General features: G+C 35.6%; 1 protein-coding gene across 2 annotated transcripts in view; it reads left to right on the top strand.

The window, feature by feature from the left end:
* Positions 1 to 26,859, top strand: part of UVRAG (UV radiation resistance associated) — a 330,820-nt gene that overhangs the window by 134,152 nt on the left and 169,809 nt on the right. For both annotated transcript variants that reach the window (XM_032641020.1, XM_032641019.1), the window contains exons 7-8: positions 11,265 to 11,370; positions 26,697 to 26,823. In XM_032641020.1, coding sequence (XP_032496911.1) covers positions 11,265 to 11,370; positions 26,697 to 26,823 — 233 coding nt within the window. The remainder of the gene's footprint in view (positions 1 to 11,264; positions 11,371 to 26,696; positions 26,824 to 26,859) is intronic.

Genomic DNA, 26,859 nt, shown 5'->3' with positions numbered 1-26,859 from the left:
ATCCTCTCGCATATGAGAGGATGCTCCAGCCTTGCTGGAGCCTTGTGCTCCTGTGCTCCAGCCTTGCTAAAGGCTTGCAGTTCTTGAAAATGTTGTGCAATATTTTTTCTCTGTTTTTTTATTTGCTTCTCCTTTTGTCTGAACTATCTTTCTTCTTTTTTACCTAGTTAATTCTACTCTTACTTTTAATATCAGCTTAGTTTTTACTTCTTCCTAGAAGACTTTACTTCCACTTGATACTACCCCTAAAATAGAAGTCTGTCCTTTATGCTCAGCTATTACCCTGTATGTACCTCTATCATAGTATTACACTATTATAATTTTTTACGCACCCATTTCTCCACAGTGTTTGTGCATTTATGAATATAAGATGTACATCTCTGGTCTCTGTATTTCCATTGCCTAACACAGGGCATGGGCTCACTGTGTTAAGGCATTTAGGCACTTAAGTGTTTGTTGCATGAATATGTAAATAAATTGTCTGTTTCTGGAGAGATAGACTGTCTCCCATGACTTTTCTCTCAACACCAGGCTCAGTATTAGCAACATGAAAAGTGCTTAGTGTGAAGATAGGATGAATGAATAAATTAAAACGTGTGTTGATTATTATCAGATAAAGGATTAGACTAAAGATAAAGTACAGATATTATCTTGACTAATGTGGTAATGTGCTCTGTAAATGAATAATGAAGAGATGATATTTGAGCTGGCCTTGAAAGCAAGGTAGTCAAGATTTGGATTGGAAGAGAGTATTAGTTTTCTATCGATGGATAATAAATTACCATAAATTTAGTGGCTTAAGACAATACTCATGTATTATTTTGTGGTTTCTTTAGGTCAGAAGTTTGGAGCACTGTGATGATTCATGACTATTGTGGTGTCTAGATTTATTTGACTAGAATTCTAAAAAAATATATTGAAAATTGTATTTAGTGTGGAAAAAATTATAGGTCATAGCCTTTTCAGTCACCAGAAAAACCCTTTTATCATTGATGGAAGGTATTATAAACATGACTAGAAGTACATATATGTTAACTACCTTTATTTAATTTGTTTTTTAAAGTAATTTAATATTTTTTTATTTATTTATTTTTGGCTGGGTTGGGTCTTCGTTGCTATGCGCAGATTTTCTCTAGCTGCAGTGAGCGAGGGCTACTCTTCCTTGCGGTGCACGGGCTTCTCATTGTGGTGGCTTCTCTTGTTGCGGCGCACGGGCTCTAGGTGCACGGGCTTCAGTAGTTGTGGCACATGGGCTCAGTAGTTGTGGCTTGCGGGCTGTAGAGCGCAGGCTCAGTAGTTGTGGCACATGGGCTTAGTTACTCCACGGCATGTGGGATCTTCCCGGACCAGGGCTCAAACTCGTGTTCCCTGCATTGGCAGGCGGATTCTTAACCACTGTGCCACCAGGAAAGTCCTGTTAACTACCTTTAGATGTATTGCCTAATGAAAGGCATTGTATAGTTAATAAAACACTAGCTATTAACACTAGCTATTATTTAGAGCTTAGAGTAAAATATTTCATGTCTATCAATCAGAGATGAAGAAAGGTAAAGTGGTTAGGCCTAGCTATATTATACAACACTAGTCTTTTAAATTATAAGTTTGTAGATTGTGATATTTCTATAGTTGTCTCTAAGGGGATTTAATCGCAGACATGTATTTGAGACTTTGCAATGTAAAGAGAACTTGTTTACTATCTCTCTTAGCCTGTGAGAAGAGAAACCTGGAGTACTGGACTGTGTTGCTGGTAGGACAAAGTCTTTAGTTTTTATATTCTGTTTCCCAGTCTAGAAAGATTGTTGACATGTTGCAACAGGCATAGTGATGTAGGTGATATCAGACTATGGACACAGCTCTATAAGGCAGGCATTCTGGAGACCGGGCAGATAAGCTACAATTAGTACTGACCAAATGATGAACAGGGTTACCTGTGGTACTGAGTAGAGATTGGAATTGAGAAGAGCAAGAGTTGAAGCTTAGAAACCAGTTAGGAGGCTACTGGTTAGATAGAAGATGATGGTGGCAGTAGTTATAGAGAGAGGTGAAAAGATTTGAAACAGTTTTAATCAAGTCCTTGTTGCTAAATCTGTAGATACTGTCTAGGCCTCAGGTTACTTGATTTTATGACAGTGATTATTACTTCCTTGAGACATTCTGTTCCTTTGACTGCTGTAACACCACCTCTCCCAGCTGCCCTTCTACTTCTCTGGAATTCTGGGTCAGAATTTTTTGCAGCTTTTATTTCTTTATTTCTAATCCGTTAAAAATTGATTTTCCTCGGAATTCTGTTCTAGGCTCTGTTCTCTCTCATTCTCACAGTCTTCCAGAATGATGTCATTACTTTCATAGCATTAATAACCATCTGTGTGCTAATGATTGCCATATTTTTATCTCCGGCCAAGATCTGTCTCCTAAGCTCCAGATCCTTGTATTCAACCCGTACTCAACACCTCCTCTCGGATGTTGCACAGGCGCCTCAAACTGAAAGCAGAACTTTCTTCTCAAACTGCTCATCCCTGTTCACCCTTTCAATAAATGACATCACCATTTTCCTGGTTCCCCAAGCCATACACCAGTGATCATTTTTTTCTTTTTCTTTTGCAGTACAATTCATACAACATAAAATTAAGAGAATGTAAATGTATATAGTCTGATGAGTTTTGACAGATATACACACCCACATTGTCATCATTCCATGAAGATATAGGATATTTTTCACTCTCCAGAAAGTTCCCTCATACTGCTTTACCAGTCATTCTTACACCCTTGTCCCCACCCCTGGCTGAGTCAAGCACTTTTCTTATTGCCTCCTCATTTATTAGCTTTTCCTGTTCTTGAACTTCTTATAAATGGAACCATACGGTATACTCTTTTGTTCAGCATGCTTTTGAAATTTATCCATATTGTAGTATAGATTAGTAGTTTGTTCCTTTTTATTGCTGTGAGTGGTTTTTCTATGAATATACCGCAATTTGCTTATGCATTATCTTGTTGATGGACATTTGAGTTGTTTACCCTGTGCTATAGAGTAGGTCCTCGTTTTTTTTTGTGTATAGAGTGTGTATCTGTTAATCCCAAATTCCAAATTTATCCCCTCCCCTTTAGTAACGGTAAGTGTGTTTTCTATGTCTTCAAGTCTGTTTCTGTTTTTGTAAATAAGTTCATTTGTATCTTTTATTTTAGATTCCACATATAAGTGGTATCATATGATATTTGTCTTTCTCTGTCTGATTTACTTCACTTAGTATGATAATCTCTGGGTCCATAGCATTATTCATTCTTTTTTACGGCTGAGAAATTTTCCATTGTATTTACGTACCACATCTTCTTAATTAAATTTAATTAATTAATTTATTTATTTTGGTTTGCATTGGGTCTTTGTTGCTGCACACGGGCTTTCTCTAGTTGTGGTGAGCGGGGGCTACTCTTCGTTGCAGTGTGCTGGCTTCTCACTGCAGTGGTTTCTCTTGTTGCGCAGCCCAGGCTTTAGGCGCATGGGCTTCAGTAGTTGTGGCTCGCGGGCCCTAGAGCGCAGGCTCAGTAGTTGTGGCACACGGGCTTAGTTGCTCTGTGGCATGTGGGATCTTCCCAGGCCAGGGATTGAATCCGTGTCCCCTGCATTGGCAGGCGAATTCTCAACCACTGCGCTACCAGGGAAGTCCCAAACACATCTTCTTAATCCATTCATCTGTCCTAGATTGCTTCTATGTCTTGGCTATTGTAAGTAGTGCTTCTAAGAATACTGGGGTGCATGTATCTTTTCAAATTTGAATTTTCTCTGGGTATATGCCCAGGAGTGGGATTGGTGGAGCATATGGCAACTCTATTTTTAGTTTTTTAAGGAACCTCCATACCATTCTCCATAGTGGCTGTACCAATTTACATTCCCACTAACAGTGTAGGAGGGTTACCTTTTCTCCACACCATCTCCAGGAGTTGTTTACACTTTTTGACTGTTATAAATAAAGTTGCTAAGAATATCTTTCCAAAAGACTTTTGTGAGGGGTTGGAGGAGGGGGATTTGGATGAAGGTGGTCAAAAGGTACAAACTTTCAGTTAGAAAGATAAATAAATACTAGGGGTGTGATGTACAATATGATTAATATAATGAACACCACTGTATTATTATATATGGAGGTTGTTAAGAGAGTAAATCCTAAGAGTTCTCATTGCAAGGGAAAAATTTTTTTTCTTATTCTTTTATTTTGTATCTATATGAGATGATGGATGTTCACCAAACAGTGCTGTCTTCCAATTATATTTCAATAAAACTGGAAGAAAAAAAAGTCTCTTGTGGTCACATGCTTTCATTTCTCTTATACCTAAGAGTGGAGCTTCCTGCTCATATGATAGGTGTATATTTAATTCATTAGAAATTACCAGTTTCCAGAGTAGTTATACAATTTTAGAATCCCACCAACGGTGTTTGAAAGTTCCAATTGCTCTACTCCTTGACATCACTTGGTATTGTTTTGTAAATTCTAGCCATTAATAGTAGGTTTGTACTGGTGTATCATTTTGATTTTAATGTTTAATTCTTTGATGACTAATGATATTGAGCACCATTTTATGTGCTTATCGGCCATTCTTTTTTTTTTTTTCTTTTTTTGGTATGCGAGCCTCTCACTGTTGCGGCCTCTCCCATTGCGGAGCACAGGCTCCGGACGCGCAGGCCAGCGGCCATGGCTCACGGGCCCAGCTGCTCCGCGGCACATGGGATCCTCCCAGACCAGGGCACGAATCCGTGTCCCCTGCACCGGCAGGCAGACTCTCAACCACTGCGCCACCAGGGAAGCCCTGTCGGCCATTCTTGTATCTTCTTTTGTGAAGTGTTTGTTCAGATATTTTGCCCTTTTTTACTTATTGGGTTGTTTGGTTTTTATTGTTAAGTTGTAGGAATTCTTTGTACACATTAGAAATACAAGTCCTTTGTCAGATATATATATATAAATATTTTGTCTCACTCTCTGACTAGATTTTTCATTCTCTCAAGAATGTCTTTTGATGAGAGTTTTAAATTTTGATAAAGTATGCTATATCAGGTTTTTATTTTATGGATATTACTTTTTGTGTCCTATTTAGGAAATCTTTGCCTAACCCAAGGTCATGAATATACTTTCCTACATGTTATTTTAGAGGCTTAATAGTTTTAGCATTTACATTTAAGTCTTTGATCATTTCAAATTAATTTTTATGTATGATGTGAGATAGAGTTTAAGGTGCATTTTTTTCCCATACTGATATCCAGTTTATTTTAGTGTCGTTTGTTGACAAAGCTTTTCTTTCCCTAATCACAATATAAATTGATTGAATAGGTCTATGTCTATATCCTGATTTCTCTTTCATCAATCTATTTGTTTAGCCTTATGCAACTACTCCTGCTTTACAAACTAGCTTTATGATGAGTCATAAAATCTGGTAGTGTAAGCCTCCTAGCTTTGTTCTTTAACATTTTCTTGGCTATTCTAGGACTTTTATATTTCCATATCAATTTTCGAGTCAGCTTGTCAATTAAAAAAAATAGACTGCTAGGCTTTTGATTGGGATTAATTGACTCTAGATAAATTTAGGGGGAGACTTGACTTCTTAACCTCCAATCCATGAAATAGTACACGACTCCATTTGTTTAGGTTGTTTTTAAATTTCTCTCAGCAGTGTTTTCTAGTTTTCAGTGTACAGGTCTTTCACATCTTTCACATCTAGTTATTTGATGATACTATATAAAAATACCAATTGATTTTTGTGAATTAACCTGGAATCTTGCAATGTTGCTAAGTTTATTATTAGTTTGATTATAGGTTAAAACATTTTTTTCTATGTACACAATCATATAGCATCTGTGAGTAGACATTTTTGCTTCTTCCTTTCCTGTACTTATGATTTTTTAAAATTGCCTTATTACAATGGCTTGGATCTTGAGTACAGTGTTGAATAGAGTAGTGAAAGTAGACATCTTTTCTTATTCCTGATCTTAAGTATTACCTGCAGAGTTTTAGTATAAACCCTTTATCAGATTGAGGAACCTCTCCTTTTTCCTTAGCTTGTTGAGAGATTTTTGTTTTAAATCATTAACAGGTATTGAATTTTATCAAATGCTTTTTTGGGGCATCTTTTGAGATAATATGTTTTTTCTCTTTCATTCTGTCACAGTTGATTTTCAAATGTTAAATCAACCTTGTACTCCTCAGGTAAATCCACTTCATCAAGATGTGTTATCTTTTTCATATATTGCTAGATTTGATTTGTTAATTTTATTAATGATTTTTGTATTGTCTGTAATTTGCTTTTCTTGTGATGTTTTGGTATCAAGGTTATTCTGGCCTCTTAAAACAAATTGAAAAGTGTTCCTTCTTCTTTGAAAGGTTTTTGTTAAGACTAGTATTTCACCAGTGAAGCAATCTGAATGTAGTTTTTTATGTGAGAAGGTTTTTAATGATAAATTTAGCTTCTCTAACTGATAACAACTATTTGGATTTTCTGTTTCATTTGTTTGGTTTGGAAACTTGTGGTTTTTAAGCAACTTAACTATTTCATCTAAGTTGTTAAATTTATTGACATATTGTTCATAATTTCCCTTAATTCCCTTTAAATGTCCATAGGATCTGTGGTGATGTCTTCTCTTGCGTTCTTGATGTTGGTAATTTTCAGGCATCATTTTTTATATCTCCTCTCTAACTTTTCACATCTACATCATCCTTTCTGTTCCTATTTTAATTTAAGACAATGCCTAAACTTTTGCTAGGACTGTTAAAATAACCTTATACTAGCCTTCCTGTTTACAGTCTTGTTTCTCTGTATCCCAGTCACCTAATTACAGGAAGAAAGTGCAAATGTCATTAAATCTTTCTTGGCTTAAAACTTTTTAGTGGTTTCCTAATACCTTCAGAATAAAAATCTAAGCTCCTTCATATGGAATACAAACTCATTAATGATAAGGTATCTATTTCTCTCAATAGAATCCTATTTTTTCCTATATATTCTTTTCCCTTTTAATCTCTCCCTGCAAGCCATAGGGAGCTATACTTCACTGACTTTCTAGGTGCTCTAATTTGTCATTCATCATCTTAAAATTGAATGCAGCATTCAGATGTGATACGATCAATACTAAGTAGGCAAAAATGGTTTCCTCACTTCTCCTTTACTGAGATTATTATTAATATCTGATAGGTATGGTCTCAATATTCATTTGACATAATACTTTTTGTTCAGTGTATCTTTACATTCACAGCAATATCTAGCTGCAAAGCATTATTTTTAACCCACTTTCAGTTTTACTGTTATCTCAAAGCACATTGATCCAATATGCATGAATTTGCTATAACCAGAATACCTATCAGATAGCTAGTTGATCCTCCCCACACCAGTGATGATGAGTTTTATTTCAACTTGAGGATGTTAGTGTTGGTTTTGACTAATCACCCAGATGACTGGATGATTTATGTTTCTTTATAGTACCATTTCATAGTTTGCAAAATCAAGAAACATTCCTCTGAAACTGGCTAGCTGGTTTGGAGGTAAGGCAGTTGTTTCTTTTCTTGTCAGTCCTTCACTTCTTCACCCCCAGGGGAATTAGGATGTCCCATGTTATGTTTAAAAGCCTAAACACTTCAAACTTTTATTCTCCTGTTGAGCTTGAAAGGGGGACGTTATTAGCTCTGTCTTGATGTAGCAGGGGCTCTGAAAGTCTATTTGGATAACACTGAAGATTGGAGGAAATGTGACTCTGTCTGTGTGTTTTAAGCCCCTAAGGTAAGATCAGAAAGCGTCTGGGGCAGTGAGAGCCAAATAGTTGAAGTCATACATTAATTATGGTCATGAATCATTTTTATTTTTAGAGTCTTTACCATTTGACAAGGTTGTTTGCATAGTACTCTAGTGAGTTTTAGGCAGCATTTTCCCTCCTTTCAAAGTAACAGGCTATTTTGTTGATTTCTACTTTGGGTTGATAATGCCTATCAAATTAGAATTTTGATAACATTTTTAGTAGAAATTGCTTGTTTCTTGCCAGAGTGAACGGTCTTTAATTTATGTGATTTTTGTTTCGAATATATTTTGAAATTATAGATATAGAAAACTAGTACGTTAGTCTTTTAGCCTTTCACTGATATCAGTAAAAATCTTGGGACTGTACTTTTATATGCAGGCATTAGTCGACCTTCAGTCAGCAGTATATTTTGAGTGCCTTTGTGCCACATTCTCTGCTAAGTACTGGGAATGTAAATGAAAAAAATGAGTGTTTTTTTTCTTTTTTCCCAGAAATCTAGTAAAGAAATAGACAAGGAAATAGGCAGTTGCTGTGAAATGTGGTTCTGTAATCTTTGTTAGTGTTGTTGTATACATGATGCTGTGGATCTCCATAGGAAGAAGTGCCTCTACCTGTCTGGAACAGTTGGGAAGGCCTTTGAAGAAGAAGGTATGCTTGAGCTGCCTGTTAGTGGGTTTGGGGTTATACTTATCTGTTAAGAGAGAGTGAAGCTTGTAGTCAGATAGAACAGCTCACTGAAAGGTACAGAAGGAAGAAATGGCATGACGTGTTTGGGGAGAGTTGTTAGTAGTTCAGCATTGCTGGAATTGCGCGTGCAAAGTAAGCATATCAGAAACGAGGTGGGGACCTCATCACAAAGGTCCTCTCCTTGCTTTTAAATTTCTTTAGCATCACCTTTGTAGGCGAGTATTGCCATCAAGAGAGTGTGTACGAATTCACACCCAGAGCAGGAGGCAATAGGATGGAGGATAATCTCCTCTATTGGATTCCTTTGGAGTCCTGAGGAAGTTGCAGAAGAACTGCTCTCATGAGTAATCTCATAAGATTTGCTCCTTTTTAGATGACCTAAGAAATCCTCAGTAACTATCAGGCAACTGCTGAAAGTGCAGAATATGTCATGAATATTTTTAGTGCAAGGTGCCGTAATAATAATGTTGGCAGAGGTGTTGATGCCATCAACTCGCTGATAAAATTAACTTCCTCATATATAGGATAACTTTCAGTTTAGGACAGTTGACCAGTTCTAAAAATCGGAAGTAAAATTTACATACCGTGAAATACTTAGATTTCAAGTTTAAATTCTGTGTATCCTCCTGTGTGCCTCACCCCAATCAAGACATGGAACATTTCCATCACCTCAGGTAGTTCCTTAGTTCGCCTTGCTCTCTACCAGTCAGTCCTGCCTCACCCAGGCAGCTAGCCACTCTTGATTTCTGTCACCATACATTGCTTTTACCTGTTCTTGAACTTTGTTTAAATGGAATCATACAGTATGTACTTTTTCGTTCCTGGCTTTTTTCACTCAGCATAATGTTTTTTTGAGATTCATTCATATTGTTGTGTATATCAGTGTTGTGTTCCTTTTTATTGCCGAGTAGAATTTCGCTGTATGAATATACCACAATTTGCTTATTAATTCTCCTGTTTGATGGACGTTTGGATTGTTTTCTATGAACGTTCTTATACATATCTTCTTGTGGACGTGTTTTTGTATTTCTTGAGTAAATGGTAAGGAGTAGAAATACTGGGTCATAGGTTAGATGTATGTATAACTTTACAAGAAACAGTTTTCCAAAGTGATGATACTGTTTTATACTTTTATCACCGATGCGTGCAAGTTTCAGTTGCTGCACATCCTTGCTAGCATCAGGTGTTGTCATTTTAATTTTAGTTATTCTAACAAGTGTGAAATGCTATCTCATTACTATTTTAATTTTCATTACCATGATGACTAAGATTTTGAGCACCTTTTCCTATGCTTATTGACCTTTCTTATATCTTCTTTTGTGAAGTGTTTCACTCCTCTGCCCATTTTTAATTGGGTTGTCTCTTTGTTCCTGGTTTGTATGAGTTCTTTATATACTCCAGGCACAGTACTTTGTCGAATTAATGTTTTACAAATATTTTCTCCCAGTCCATGGACTGCTTTTATATTTTCTTAACAACATCTTTAGATGAAAAGACATTTTTTATTTCGGCAGTGACTAATTTATCCATTTTTAATTTTAAGGTTAGTGCTTTTTGTGTCTTCTCTAAGAAATATTTGCCTACCCCAAGGTTGCAAGAGATTCTGTGTTTTCCTCTACAGATTTATGACTCTAGCTTTTATGTTTACTATGATCTCCTTGAATTAATTTTTTTTCTGCTGTGAGGTAGGGAATGAGATTCATTCCCTATCTCACAGCAACTGTGTTTACCCACTGTTCCAGCACCATTTGTTTAAAAAACTTTCCTTTTTCCATTAATTTGCCTAGGTTCCTTTGTCCAAAATCAGTTGGCCATATATATGTAGGTCTGTTTCTATACTCTTTATTCTGTTCCATTGATCTGCTTTTTGATCCTTATGCCAGTACCAGATTGTTTTGATTACGTAGCTTTATAAAAAAGGAAGTCTTGAAATCTGGCAGATTTAAAGATTGGTTTATCTCTTCTAGATTCTTTGTTTTTCTATATAATTTATAGTATCAACTTCTTAATTTCTACAAAAAGAAGCACACATACACACAAAAACAAAGCCTGTTGGGATTGGGATTGTGACTGTGAAATTATTGACCCATATATAGAAGTATAACTGTTTGTTGACCTTGTATCCTGTGACATTATTAGTTCTAGTAGTTGTTTTGTGGATTCCTAATGATTTTCTACATGAAAATCATGTTACCTGTGAATAAAGACAATTTGACCATTTTTAGTATGTACATGTATACAAAATATATAAGCTATACTTGAAGACAAAGAGACAAAGAAAAACACAAACCCATAATTAAAGCAAAAAAGAAAACTGGTTAATTTTTTCAATGCTCCTTGTTTCAAAGGGGCTGCTGCTTTAATTCAGTCTTCTTAACTTGGGATTATTGTTAATTTTTTTTTTTCTTTGTGGTTACCCAACAAGTAATAGCCTTCATACCAGTGGGTTTTTTTGGTGACTTTAGTAATGTAGCTAATTTCTCTGGGCCTCAGTTTCCCACCTGTAAAATGATAGGGTTCAATCAGATTATTTTCTAAGGTCTCTTTCAGATTCCTGTGAGTTCTTCATTTTAGCTCTCAATACATCACAGACAGTCAGATGGGTATAGAAAGGGTGTTTTTAGAACATATCATGACTCTTGTTATTTCCTTGTTGTAAATATGCTAGAGAATTGTGAAATCATCAGTTGAGTTCATTATTAATTCTCTTTATCCTGGAAACTTTGTCCTCATTTTGTTCCATTTATGCCTGTGGCTCTGTGTTGAGTTTATAGTTAACTCACTTAAATTTTTCTACAACTTTTATTTCTAGGCTTCATAGAGCCCAGTGTGCAATTAAACAGACTCAGGTAACTGTTCAGAAAATTGGAAAGGAAATTGAAGAAAAACTAAGACTCACATCTACGAGCAATGAGCTGGTAGGTTTTTATATATTAACCTATTTAAATTCCTTGATTTCTAAATGTGATCACCGTATTCTTCTTGTATTTATTTCCCTCTTTTTTCCCCAAAAAAACTTCAGGTAGTTTTTTCTTTCTTTTTATTTTTTCCTCTTAACGTTTCACTGAGACTTCTGTTGGCATTTAAATGTTATAAATAAACTTTCCCATCTGCTAATAGTGTAACATACAAAGTGCCTGCCTTTTTATGCTAGTTGAAACTTTAGATTACATACAATTACTTAGAAGATAATCAAAAGCTATTTTATTAATATCTTATAAATGTAAACTCTAGACATAAACTGTATAGTGAATGAAAAATAGCTGCCAGAAGAAAAAAAATAATAAACTGTAGATACTGATCTGCTTTTAAAAGATGAATTTAAAATTATTTGGATTGAATTTAATAGGTTAGTTTATGGACACTGTTCTCTTTGGGGAAAGATTCTTTTAATGAGGTATTTCCAAAGAAATAGAAATTCCAATCCAAATGGACAGATTTAAGATATTAGTATAATTTGGGGGTTGCTTTATACTCTTCCTAGTGGGGAAAAATATATTAATTTTGGAACGAAGATTCTGTCTTTTTAAGCAGAATAGTGGGTATAACTAATAAATGGAACTTTTCTCAAAATGAAGTCACAGTGCTAATGATAGCTTTTGATGAAATTTGTGCTATAGATAATGATACTTAAAACTCAAATCCTCAAATTAAGTCCGAAGTGAAATAAGTATTTGTTTGCACAAACTCGATACCATAGATAGGCAGTAGGCAGTATTTTCTAGCTGTCTGTTCACAGCACTGTCAACTTGGCAGAAGGTCTTTATGTCCCCAATCAAAAGTTCCATTATCTGTAAGATTTGTCTGAGATAATAATTCAGTGGATGAACTATAGAAAGCAACATTGCAATTAACCTATACGGACTTCTCTCTTGTGGAATTTGAAATTAATGGATGATAAAGTATTTAATCTATATAAAACTGCTGGCTTTGACCTATAAATGGCAGTGTCATATAGTTCAGTCTAATATGTAAAATGGCTAGTGCTGTACCTGGCACATAGCAGGCATACAAAATATGGTAGCTGCAATAACTATGGTAGTGACACTTTTTATTCATACGACTTTTCACACCTATGGAAAATCTTCCACTTTGGAGAAGCTGTTAAACCACCTCATTTTGTAACTTAGGTCCAGTAAAGGACCAAGCTCCAGGCCACAGATATATTGGAGGAGGAGAAAAAATAGCTAATTTTAATCCTTTCTGTAGTGTACAAAAATACCACATTTTTAGAGCCTTTGGGGAGAAACTGCTAGGTTTTTTCTTATTTTCCTCTCTCAAGGCAAGACTGGGAAATTACTTATTTCATTAAGTGACAGCATATGTTTTGTCTCAGTATGGAAAAATGTATGTTTAATCCTATTTTTCTAAAATATAAGTGGTGACACGCAGAGCAAGGTGATAGAATGTATGAGTTTAAAGAGGTCAGGTTCAGAGGTTCACTGTGTGTTTTTATGCGGCCTAGTCAACATATAAGAAAATCACTGGATTTTTGAACTGAAAGTGAACCTAGAAATCTAGTTCCCTTATAACCTCACTTAAAACCACACTCCCTTCAGTACCTTCTGTCCCCTTCCCTGTTTTGTTTTTCTCCATAGTGTTTATTACCCTTTAACATGCTATACACTTCACATATGTATTTTATTTGTCTCTCTCTAAACTCTGTGAGGAGAGGAATTTTTGTCTATCTTTTTTTTCCTCACGCCTGTATTTCCCAGTGTCTAGAAAAGTGTTTGACACACAGTAGGAGCTCAATAAATATTTGATGAATTTAAGGATGAATCTAGTGTAATCTCTTTTTAAAATAACAGGAAAATGAGACCTAAAGAAAGTAAGCAACTTTCCCATGATCATTGACAAATAGAGACAGAAATTTTGGTTTCCTTGTCTCCTTTCAGAGGGTAATACCAGGTACTTGTTTGTTATCTACTGTAAGGTTTACCTGTAGGAAATTAGAAGCCCTTACTATTATATTTTTTTTCTTCATTCCCTTTCCAAATTGGCCCAAGGTCATTATACTTCAACCCAAGCATTTTCAATATATAAGAATTAATTTTAGTCTAAGTATAAATACAGTCAGAAGGCATATTTGATGTGTAAAGAAATCAGATTACCTTCTAAGATCACATGTAATTAACTGTTTAGAAGAAATTGGGTTCATACTTGATGACTTTCGAAACTTTGACATCTTCTCGTCAATGTCCAACATAATTTTTTGGCATTATGTTTTTTAGGAAATTTCTGCTGTTGTCATTTTGAATTTTTGCTTAAATGTTTTGGATTTTGTCAAATTGCCTTTCCTTGTATCTGTTGAGATAATTTTATGTTTTTCTCTTGTATTATGATAGTGAAGTACATTGATTGATTTTTGAATGTTCATCCAACTTAGGATTGCTAGGGAAAGCCCCTCTTGTTCATGATGAATTATTCTTTTTATGTATATTTCTAAATTCAATGTGCTAAAATTTTGTAAAGGATTTTTGCATCTATATTAAGGTGGAATATTGATCTGAAGTTTTGTTTTCTTGCCAGCTCGTTGTTTGGTTTTGTTGGGGTAATGTTGGTCACAACTAGTGAATTGGGAAGTGTTTCCTCTATTTTCTGGAAGAGTAAGTGTAGAATTGGAATTATTTCTTAAAGGTTGGTAGAATTTACCGGTGAAGCCATCTGGGCCTTTGTGGGCCCAGATGTGGAGTCGTCTTTGTGGGCTTTGAGTTAGGAATTCAGTTCTTTAATAGTTGAGGTGTTACTGAAGTTAGGTGCTTCTTGAGTAGGCTTTGGTTGCTTGTGTCTTTCAGGGATTTGTGCATTTCATTTAAGAGGTCGGTCTTTTTAATTTTAGCTATTGGGTATATAGTGCTTTCTTAGTTTGGTTTATAATTGTATTTCTATTATGATAATTTTTCATATCTTTACTGGTTATCTTTTAAGAGGTGTCATTTTAAATATTTTTGCCCATTAGGAAAAGAAAAACTCTATTTAGATTTACAGAAAACTTGTAAAGGTTGTTCAGAAAGGTTCCATACACCTTTCATCCAGTTTCTTTTAATGTTAACTTCTTGTATAGCCATGTTACATTTGACACGGTACATACAACTTGGTATATCATCAAACCAGGGAATTAACATTGATACATTACTATTAACTGTGGATTTTATTCAGGTTTCACCAGTGTTTCCACTATGTCATTTTTATTTTACAACAGTTTTAGATTTATAGAATTATTACAAAGATAGTACAGAGAGTTACCCTGTAAACCCCACATCCAGTTTCTCCCATTATTAACATCTTACCTTAGTATGGTACATTTGTCATAATTATTGAACCTGTATTGATAAGTCATCATTAACTAAAGTCCATGCTTTATTCAGATTTCCTTAATTTTTATCTAATGTCCCTTTTCTGTTCCAGGATCTCATCCAGGAAACCATACTGCTTTTAGTAGCTATGCTTCCTTAGACTTTTCTTGGTTGTGAAAATTCCTCAGACTTTGATTTTTTTGATGACTTTGACAGTTTTAAGGATTACTGGGTCAGCTGTTTTATATAATATCCCTTGATTGGGGTTTGTCTGATGTTTTGTTGTGATTAGACTGGATTCTAATGTCTTTTTTTCTTCCAGTATCCAGTCTAGAACACCACACTGGTTTTAGTCGTCATGACTTCTAGGCTTCTCTGATCTTTGACAGTTTTTCATTCTTTCCTATTTTTAAGTCACCATGACTAATCACTGTTGATAGTAACCTTGATCACTAGGTTAAGGTGATGTCTCCCAGGTTTATGCACTCTAGAGTTCCCTTTCCCTGCTCAATTTTTTGAAAGCCAGATTCTAAGCCCAGCCTCCACTCCAGAGGAGGGGACTGAAGCTCCACCTCCTGGAAGGGAGACTATCTACACACATTATTTGGGTACTTTGTGAGGAAGATTTGTCCCTTCTTCCCTCCACGCTTTTTTTTATTCAGTCGTTTAATTATCAGTATGGATTTGTATCTATTGATTTTATACTTTAGGTTACAATCTGATACGATGTTCTTTATTTCCTTGCTTCAACTGTGGCATTGAGAGCTCTCTCAGGATGGGTTCTGTGTCCTTTTGACATGCCCTCATCTCCTTTTTGTTCGTTTGTTTTTTAAAGCAAGTTCTTAATTTCTGGCACTATGTGATCTGGACTCATCAGGTATTTTCCCTGTCTCAGCCCTAGAATCAGCCATTTCTCCTAGGAATCCTGTTCCTTTCATTGAACAATGGAATTTAGAAACAAGATCTGGGCACTAGGTGTGCTTGTTGCTTCTGAGTTGTAAGTGCTTCTAAGCCCTCTCAGTGGACAGAGCTGGTATATACAGGTATCCGTCTCGCTATGTATTAAACTTAACATACATTTATTTATCTATTTTTTGCTGCATTTGCTCTTCGTTGCTGTGCGTGGGCTTGCTCTGGTTGCGGTGAGCAAGGGCTACTCTTCGTAGTGGTGCATGGGCTTCTCATTGCGGTGGCTTCTCTTGTTTCGGAGCCCCGGCTCTAGGTGCGCGGGCTCAGTAGTTGTGGCTCGTGGGCTCTAGAGTGCAGGCTCAGTAGTTGTGGCACACGGGCTTAGCTGCTCCACGGCATGTGGGATCTTCCCGGACCAGGGCTCGAACCTGTGTCCCCTGCATTGACAGGCGGATTCTTAACCACTGCGCCACCAGGGAAGTCCCTTCCCTCATTTTTAAATGGGACTTTTGTCTTCTCATGCTGTGGTTAAAGACTGAGTGGGCATGCACGTGTGTGTGTGTGTGTGTGTGTGTGTGTGTGCATGCATTTCTGGATACAAATCCTTCTTCTGATATGTGTGTTGGCAGTATTTTCTTCCAGTCTGTGTCTTGCCTTTTTGTGTTCTTAGTGATGCTTTCTAAAGAGCAAAAGTTTCAAAGTTTGTTGAAATCCAGTGTATTTTTTAAATTTATTTTATGGTTAGGGCTTTTTGTGTTCTTTCTAAGAAATCTATGCCTAACCCAAAGTCACGTAAGTTTTCTTCTGTGTTTTGTTTTAGAAATTTTATAGTTTTGGGCTTTACATTTAGATCTATGATCCATCTCAAGTTTTTAAGTGAAGTAACAAACTCCCTTATTATTATAGCTTTGCTGTCTTAAAACCAGATGGGATAAGTTCTCCAGCTTTGTTCTTTTAAAAAATTCCTGTGGGTTTCTAGGTTCTTTGTATTTACAAGTGAATTTGAGAATGAATTTATCAGTTTCTACCAAAAAAAAGTCTGCTGGAATTTTGATTAGGATTTATAGATCAATTTGTGGAGAATTGCGGTCTTAACCATATCAAGTTCTCCAATCCATGAACATGGCATATGTCTCTCTTTTTTTCTAATAAATTTATTTATATTTATTTATTTTTGGCCGCGTTGGGTCTTTGTTGCTGCACATGGGCTTTCTCTAGCTGTGGAGAGCGGGGGCCACTCTTCATTGCGGTGCGTGGGCTTCTCCCGTTGGGGAGCATGGACTCTAGGTGTGTGGGCTCAGTAGTTGTGGCACGTGGGCTCAGTAGTTGTGGCTCACGGACTTAGCTGCTCCGCAACATGTGGGATCCTCCCGGACCAGGGCTCGAACCCATGCCCCCTGCATTGGCAGGCAGATTCTTAACCACTGCACGACCAGGGAAGTCCCGGCATATGTCTCTTTTATTTTGATTTTTTCCTTAATTATCTCACTAATATCTTATAGCTTTCACTGTAGAGGTTCTGGGCATCTTTTATTAGTGTTATTCCTAAGTATTTTATGGGAGGCGTTTTTGTTTGTTTTGGGCATTATTGCAAATGGGATTGTTTTTGAAATTTTGTTTCTCATTTGTTTCCTGCAAGTATATAAGAATACAATTCATTTTACTTTAGTAATCTTGCATCTTGCGATCTTGTTATATTAACTTTTAAATTCTAGTAGTTATTTTGTAGATTTCTTGGGATTTTCTATATAAACAATCGTACCTGCAAACTTGGAATGCTTTATGTGCTTTAATTTTTCTGCCTTATTTCAGTAGCTAGGGCATACAGTACAGTGTTGAATGAAAGTGATAAACATGGAAATCCTTTACTTGTTCCTGATCATAAGGGGAAATCATTCATCCTTTCTCCATTAAATATAATGTTAGCAATGCCTTTTATTGGCTTTAGGAAGTTGCCTCTTATTCCTAGTTTCTGAATTTTATTGTGAATGGATTTTGTCAAATGCTTTTTCTACATTTATTGAAATAAATGATCATGGCATTTTCTTCTTGATTCTGTTACTACGGTGAACTACATTGATTTAATTTCAGGTGTTTAACTAACATTGCATTTATGGAATAAACTAATGGCTACAATATAGAGTACAATCTTTTTTATACCTTGTTAGATATGATCTGGTAATAATTTAAGAGTTTTTGTGCCTATATTTATTAGGGATATTGGGAAGCAGTGTTTTAAATTACTTTGTTAGATTGGTATTAGGATTATGGTAGACTGGTAAAATTAGTTGGGCAGTGTTCCTTTTGCCTACTCCACCTTGACTAGAAGCGGAAGCCTCCTGGCTTTTTAACATTTTCGAATAGTCTGCCGAGATTTCATGTCTTTTTATTCATTATGAGAATATTTAACTTTTTTTCACTTAGCATATCTGTAATAGTGACTTTCTTTGATAATTTTAACTTCTGGGTCATCTCAGAGTTGGCATATGTTGATTGTCTTTTCCCTAGAGAGTGAATCACATTTTCCTGGTTCTTCGTATATTGGGTAATATTGCAGAGTACCCTTGACATTGTGAGTGTGATTTTGTGGAATCTCTGGAGTTTGTTGCTTTGTTCCAAAGAATATTGATGTTCTAATTCTAGCGGGTAGTTAACTTGGTTAGGTTCAAACTGTCATGCCTGCAGTGGACATTGCCTCTGATTTCAGGTCATTACTCTCATCCTTAGGCACAGCTGCTCTCTGTTTGCCTCATGCCGATATGATTTAGGATTCAGAAACTCAGATTGAATTTAAACAGAATTCGGGGTGCCCCATTCTCTGGCTTCCTCCATTCTGGTGGCCTTGATTGCCTAATCTCTTTTCCCTGGTTCCTCCTGCCAGAAAGATAGTTGTCTTTCTGTTGGTGTTTAACCATAGATGCCCTCAGGGCAAAGTCACAGAAAAGGGGAATTTCACTCCTCCTGTTGGTTGTTTGCACCAGGTTCTGAGTTTACCCCCAAATCTGCCTGCCATTGATCAATTTTTAGAACCCTCATGTAGTACCTTTTTGTATTTTATCTAGAGTCTATAGCTGTTATTTATGGAAGGACCAGTTTGATAGGTACTTATTCTCTATATCAAACACAAAACTCCTGTATGTTTTATTATTACATATATTTTTGCTTTATCTCCCTAGCTGGACCTGGGTTCTAGGCCTGATATTGCCACTGAGTCTATGAAATTAATGGATTGGATTAAATATTTTCTAAGGAAAATTTTGCCCTTTCTTAATGGCTGAGCAGGTATAGGTACAATAGAAACAATCTGTAAATGACGTTTTAAAGCAAATTTGTTAACTTATAGGACAACTGCCATAGTTCTAAAACTTTTTTTCAGATTGTTAATTATTTCCATTTTTTGGTGGGAAAACTAGTATAGATGAATAATGCCCTAAACCACTCAAGACCCCTTTATACTCTAAATATTGTAAAGATCTCAAAGAATTTAGGGTATATCTATTGATAATGCCTAGGTTAATAAAAGACAGATGAATCCTCACATTTACTTCTGCAATCAATCTGTTGTGATATCACAGATCTTATAGACTGGAAAGCTCCACTATACAGTTATGAGAAAATGAGAGTGAAAATGGGAGATAGCAGCTTAGTATTATTATGAAAGTATTTTTGATCTCACAGACTGAAATGGTGTTAGGAATCCTCATGGTTTCCTGAACCATGCTTTGATAGCTTTTGCCTAAAAAGCCTTTTTGGCTCCAGCATAATCTACAAGAAGAAAATTGTTTAATAGGTCATTTACAGATTGGTGTGTCATACTGAAAAGAATCTTTAGCATTGTCCATCACTGTCTTTGTAAAGATGCATAAAAAGGAGTATGCTTGCAAAGAGATGAATGTATCTGTGATTTTCAGATCATAGACAGTGTTGTATAAAAACACTAAAATCCAATCGAAAGTGATCCTTTGGAGATGTACATATGACATTAACTATACTTGGAGTAAACAGGTAAGTAGAATGTAGAAACCATTAGAAGATATTATACTTATGGAATATTAAGATCTTTGAGTACTTAGATTCATTTGAAAGGAAGCAGAACTAGATTCCACTTGGTCAGGGTTTGTTTACTCATCAGAAATTAGAGCCAACAATCCTGGTTTTGAATGACTTATTTCTGTAAATGGGCCAGTTTTTGCACATGGACCATAACACAAACACACTGTACACACACCTTCCTGTATTAGTTTAGTGTTTAGACTAACTTGTACCCTTCGTTCTTTGATTTTAGTAAACATAACCCAATTTGAGCACGTACCCTGGAATAGAGCAGATTAACCCCCCTACCTATGCATATCTCTGTGTTCTTTGAAGAGTTGTTTTTCTTTTCTATTTTTTTTCTCTACCAAGGTAGAATCTAGTTTACATATTTTTTGGAGAAATTCGAGTTAAGGAAATTGAACACATCTCTTTGTGGAAAAAGATTGGTTCCTAAGAATTTGTATATGTTTTCCCTCAGTGATGTAAAAACACTGATAACACTACTGGATTACCAAAGAAACCCAAATTGTTTCCTGATTCCTCTTTCTTTCATGATAAGCAGCCTCACTGACTTTTGGTCTTTGTTTTTACAGGGAGTTGGCAGGGCAAAATGGCTTTTGTCTGCACTGGACCCAAGCTCTTAGAAAACAGAAACTGTTTCTCATTTATCTAGAAGCACATAGTAGGCCCTTCATAAATATTTGATTCATTCAGAAAAAGATTGCTTAGGAATGTTTTATATTTCATAGAGTTTTCCAGTCAAATATAATAATGATGATTGGAAATAAGCTTTACTGCTTGAATGTCTTTAACAGATGATCATACCATCTGTTCAGAATCAGTATATCAGAGATGAGGAAGAAAGCATTTTGGGTGAGAAACAATAGCTGTAAAGTACTTTCCACACAACTGCCAAAAGTCATTTTCCATGCCCATTGCCTCAACAAGGCCATACCATTACTCATCTCACTGCGTACCCATGCTTCCTCATTGTCTGTGAATCAAATAGAGGTGCTGAGTTTTTTCTTTTAAAGTTTTCCACCAGCTCATCCCAGGGCTTAATAACCTATTCAGTTTACTTAATGAATGTTTTTTTTCTCCCCATTAAAATTTTACTTAGTATATGTCTTAAGAAGGAGGCTGTTTGGTTAAGATTTTTGTCATGGAAAATGATGGAAAGCATATTATTGACACTATTGATAAAGACTAGGAGAGAAGGGTACATACCTTCATAGTGCAGTAATTGTGTGTGAATGCAAACACGTGCAGGCACATATATGTTCATTGTGGGGGTAGGATTTCAGATTTTATCTGGAGGCAAATTGTGGCAAGGTATTTGGATTAAAAGGGAGTCAGAGTAAAGTTTAAACCATGGCTTTGTAGGTTGAAGTAGGAAATATTTTTATGGAAAGATAAGTTAACAAACTTATTTGGTAAACTTAATTGTATCTTTGGTAGAACATGTCTGGGATTTGTTTTATTAAATGAACATTCAGTAAAATTGACTTTTTTGAGGTACAGTTCTATCACTTTTTAAAAAATGAACTTTGTGTTTTAGAGTAGTTTTAGGTTTACAGAAAAATTGTGCAGAAAGTACAGAAAGGCCCCCCCCATTTCTTTTGTTACTAACATCTTATATTAGAGTGACACATTTGTTACTATTGTTGAATCAATATTAATACAATATTATTAACTAAAGTCTGTAGTTTACCTTCGGGTTCACTCTTTGTGTTGTATAGTTCTATGAGTTTTGACAAAGGCACAGTGTCATGTATCCATTGTTACAGTGTCATACAGAATCATTTCACTGGCCTAAAAATCCTCCATGCTTCACCTATTTATACTTTTTTCCCTCCCTCAGAACACCTGGCAACCACTGAACTTTTTACTGTCTCCACAGTTTTGCCTTTTTCAGAATGTAACAGAGTTGGAGTCATACAGCATGTAGCTTTCTCAGATTGGCTTCTTTTACTTAGCTATATGCATTTAAGGTTCCCTCATGTCTTTTTAATAGCTTTTCATAGCTCGTTTCTTTTTATTGCTGAATAATGCTCCATTGTTATTGGATATGCCACAGTTTATCTTTTGACCTATTGAGGTACATTTTGGTTGCTTCCACATTTCGGCAATTATGAATACAACTGCTATAGGCATTTATGTGTAGATTTTTGTGTGAACACAAGTTTTCAGCTCATCTGGGTAAATATCTAGGAGCACAATTGCTGGATCATATAGTAAACCTATGTTTAGTTTTGTGAGAAACTGCCAGACCATCCTCTAAAATGGCTATACCATTTTGCATTGCTGTCAACAATGAATGAAAGTTCCTGTTGCTCCACATCCTTGCCAACATTTAGTATTGCCATTGTTTTGGATTTAAACTATTCTGATAGGTGTGTAGTGGTAATCTAATTGTTATTCATTTTTTAAATTTATTTTATTTTTTGGCTGCGTTGGGTCTTCGTTGCTGCTTACGGGCTTTCTCTAGTTGCAGTGAGCAGGGGCTACTCTTCGTTGTGGTGTGCAGGCTACTCGTTGTCGCGGTGCCTGGGCTTCTCATTGTGGGGGCTTCTCTTGTTGTGGAGCATGGGCTCTAGGCATGCTGGCTTCAGTAGTTGCGGCACGCGGGCTCAGTGTTGTGGCTCACGGGCTCTAGAGCACAGGCTCAGTAGTTGTGGCTCACGGGCTTAGTTGTTCCACGGCATGTGGGATCTTCCCGGACCAGGGCTCGAACCCGTATCCCCTGCGTTGGCAGGCAGATTCTTAACCACTGCGCCACCAGGGAAGCCCCTATCTAATTGTTTTCATTGCAATTCCCTGATGACTTGTGATATTGAGAATCTTTTCATATGCTTATATGCTTATTTTCATATATTATCTCTATCTTCTTTGGTAAGGTGACAGTTCAGATCGTTTGCCCATTTTTTAATTGGGTTGTTTATATTTCTATTGTTGAGTTTTTAGAATTCTTTGCATATTTTGTATTCTATTCTTTATCAGATAAGTGGTTTTCAAATATTTTCTCCCAGTCTGTGGCTTGTCTTTTCATTCTATTAATAGTCATTTTTGCAGAGCAGAAGTCTTAATTTTAATGAAGTCCAACTTAACAATTTCTTCTTTCATGGCTCATGTGTTTGGTGTTGTATGTAAAAAGTCATCTCCAAGCCTAAGGTCACCTAGGTTTTCTCCACTGTTATCCTCTAAAAGGTGAATAGTAATTATTATTTCACATTTAGATCTGTGATTGATTTTGAGTTAATTTTTGTGAAAGATACAGGTCTATATCTAAACTTTTTGTTGTTGTTTGTTTGTTTGTGTGTAGGTGTCCAGTGGTTCCAGCACCATTTGGTGAAAAGGACTATCCTTTCTCCATTGAATTGCTTTTATTCCTTTGTCAAAGATTAGTTGACCATATTTGTATGTTTCTATTTCTGGGCTCTATATTCTGTTCCACTGATTTGTTTGTCTATTCTTTTGCCCATACCACATTATCCTGATTACTGTAGTTTTATGGTAAGTCTTGACCGAAGATAGTGTCAGTCTTCCAACTTTGTTCTTCTCCAGTATTTTGTTGGTGATTCTGGGTTTTTTGCTTTTCTCTATAAACTTTAGAATCAGTTTGTTGATATCCACAAAATAATTTGCTGGGATGTCACTTAATCTATAGGTCAAGTTGGGAAAAATTGATATCATAATAGTGTCTTCCTATCCCTGAACATGGACAATTTCTCCACTTATTTGGGTCTCCTTTGATTTCTTTCATTGGAGTTTTGTAGTTTTCTTCATATAGATCTTCTACATAATTTGTGAGATTTGCACCTAAGTATTTTATTTTTTCATACTAATGTAATTGATGTTGTGTTTTTAATTTCAAATTCCCATTATTCCTTGTTACATAAGAAAGCAGTTGACTTTTGTGTATTAACCCTGTATCATACAACCTTGCTGTAATCACTTGTTAGTTCCAGGAGGTTTTGGGTTGTTTTTTTTGTTTTTGTTTTGTCAATTCTTTGGGATTTTCTACATAGACAATCATATCATCTGTAAACAAAGATGACTTCATTTATTTCTTTCCCAGTATACATAGCTTTTATTTCCTTTTCTTGCCTTATTGTATAGCTAGGACTTTCAGTACATGTTTAAGAGAGTGGTGAAAGGGGACATCCTGTGTTGTTCTCCAACATAGGGAGAAAGCATCTGGTTTTTCACCATTAAGTATTTTGGCAAATATTAGTAGGCTTCTTGGCAAGTATTCTTTACCAAATTGATGAAGTTCTCCTTTACTTCTAGTTGAATGTCACATGCTTTTTCAGCATCCATTGATATGGTTATATGATTATTTTTTTCTTTAACCTGGTTGATGTGGTGAAATCCATTAATTGATTATTGAAAGTTAAACCTGTCTTGCATACCTGGAATATAGTTCATTTGGCCATGGTGTATAATTCTTCTTATATGTTGATGGATTTGATTTGCTAATATTTTGTTGGGGATTTTGTACCTATGTTTATGAGAAATACTGGTCTGTAATTTTCCTTTCTAGTGACGGCTTTGGTTTTGGTGTGAGGATGATGCTGGCCTCATAGAATGAGTTAGGAAGTTCTTCTGTATTTTGGAAGAGATTTTCAAAAACTGGTATAATGTCTTATTTAAATGTTTAGTAAAATTTACCAGTGAAGCTATCTGGATTGGTACTTTCTGTTTTGGAAGATTATTAATTATTGATTTAATTTCCTATATATATATATATATATATATATATATATATATATATATATGTATATGTATGTATGTATGTATAGGCCTATTCAGATTGTCAGTTTCTCCTAGTGTGAGTTTTGGTAGATTGTCTTTCAAGGAATTGATCCATTTCATCTAAGTTACCAAATTTATGGGCATAGAGTTGTTTATAGTATTTTAAATTATTCTTTTAATGTCCATGAGATCAGTTGTGATGGCTCCTCTTTCATTCTTCATATTAGTAATTTCTGTCTTTTCTTGGTTAGCCTGGCTAGAATTTTATCAATCTTACTGACCTTTTCAAAAACACAGCTTTTGGTTTTGTTTACTTTGTGATTTTTTCCATTTAATTTATTCTGTTTGGAGTTCACTAACTACTTGAATCTGTAGATTTATTTCTTTTGCCTAATTTGGGAAGTTTTTAGCCATTATTTACTACAAGTACTTTTCATTCCTGCCCACTTTCTCCTTTCCTCCTGGTACTTGATGATACAAGTGCTAGATCTTTTGCTATCATTCCACAGATTTCTGAGGCTCTGTTCATTTTTATCTCTGTTGTTTAAATTGGGTAGTTTCTATTGTTTTATCTTCCAGATTAAAGATTCTTTTCTCTATTTCCTACATTCTGCTGTTGAGCTCATTCATTGAGTTTTTTATTTCAGTTCTTTAGGTCTTCACTTTCTTTATTGAGATTTTCTGGGGTTTTTTTGTCAAGAAGTTCTATATTTTTGTTTCAAGCATGTTCTTAATTTCTTTTTTTAAATTAATGTTTATTGGAGTAATAGTTGATTTACAATGTTTTAGTTTCTACTGTACAGCAAAGTGAATCAGTTATACATTTACATATATCCACTCTTTTTTAGATTATATTCCCATATAGGTTCTTAATTTGTATTGAAGCATTTTTGTGATGGCTTCTCTCAGATTGTTGTCAGATAGTTGTAACATGTCTACTTGTCTCCAGTGTTGGCATCTATTTATTATCCTTTTTTATTCACTTTGATATCTTCCTGGTTCTTGGTCTGATGAGTGATTTTTGATTGAAACTTGTACATTTGGGGTATTATGTTATGAGTCTCTGGATCTTATTTAAACCTTCTATCTTACCTGGCTTCCTCTGACACCTCTGGTAGTGGAAGGAAGAGGCACCATCTCATTACTGCCAGATTGGGGTGGAAGTCCAAGTTCCCCAAGAAGCTTCCATTGACGCTCACGTGGCAGAGGAGTGTTTGTGTGTGGGTGTAAGAGGGCTTGTTAGTGCTGACTAGGAATGGGCGTTCCAGCTGCCCACATAGGGAGTAAGGTGGTCTCAGTAGCACTGCATAGTAGTGAAAGTTCTGACTCTCTACTTGGCCTCCTCTGATATTACCCAGCAGGAAGGGAGAAGGTTATCTTGTTACATCTGTAGTGAGGCTGCAGGCTCCCCCTGTGATATCCACTGACATTATAGGGGGCTTGGTTAGTTACTGTCTGGAAGGGATGAAAGCACCAGGTCCCTACTTGGCTTTCTCCAAAATCTGTGGAATATTAGAGCACCTATGTTCAGCTTGGTAAGGATGGAAATCTACTTTTTGTTTCTATGGATTTGCTTATTTCGGTAATTTCATATAAATGGAGTCTGTGGCCTTTTAAAACTGGCTTTTTTTTTAGTTAGCATAATGTTTTCAAGATTCATCCATGTTGTAGCATATATCAGTACTTCATTTCTTGTTATTGCCAAATAATATTCCATTGTATATATACCACATTTTATTTATTCATCAGATGATGGACATTTGGATTGATTTCATTGTTTGGCTATTATGAATAATGCTGCTATGAACGTTCATATTCACATTTTTGTATGGACATGTTTTTTATTCTATTGGGTATATACATATGTCTAGAAGTGGAATTGCTGGGTCCTAAGGTAATTCTATGTTTAACATTTTGAGAACTCGATTTCTTTTTTATTATTAATTTGTGTCTTATTGTATTGTGGTGTTAGGAAAGAGGCCTGAGATATTTTATAGTGTCTTTTAGGTTCTTAGAAAGAACTGTTCCCAGATTTGAGATTTTATTTCTACTCTGTTCTTTGCTTACATCTGTATTCTTTCCATTAAAATGACAGGTGCTGATAATTAAGTTACTCAAGAGATCTATAAGTTACATGAATATTAAAGTGCTTTAAACCAGTCACATTTTGAAACATTGTGAATGTGCAGTTATTCATAGGCATAACTTTTATATTCATAAATTTACCTGTGCTTTTAATTATTTAGAAAAAAGAAAGTGAGTGCCTGCAATTAAAAATTTTGGTGCTTCGAAATGAACTGGAAAGACAGAAGAAAGCTTTGGGACGGGAGGTGGCATTACTGCATAAGGAACAAATTGCATTACAGGACAAAGGTGAGTAAAAACACCATACAAACAGCCTAGCCTCCA

Source organism: Phocoena sinus, chromosome 8 (assembly GCF_008692025.1).
Source record: "Phocoena sinus isolate mPhoSin1 chromosome 8, mPhoSin1.pri, whole genome shotgun sequence".
NCBI classification, from domain to species: Eukaryota; Metazoa; Chordata; class Mammalia; order Artiodactyla; family Phocoenidae; genus Phocoena; species Phocoena sinus.
The sequence above is the reverse complement of the archived record's forward strand: the minus strand, read 5'-3'. Positions and strand labels throughout refer to the sequence as shown.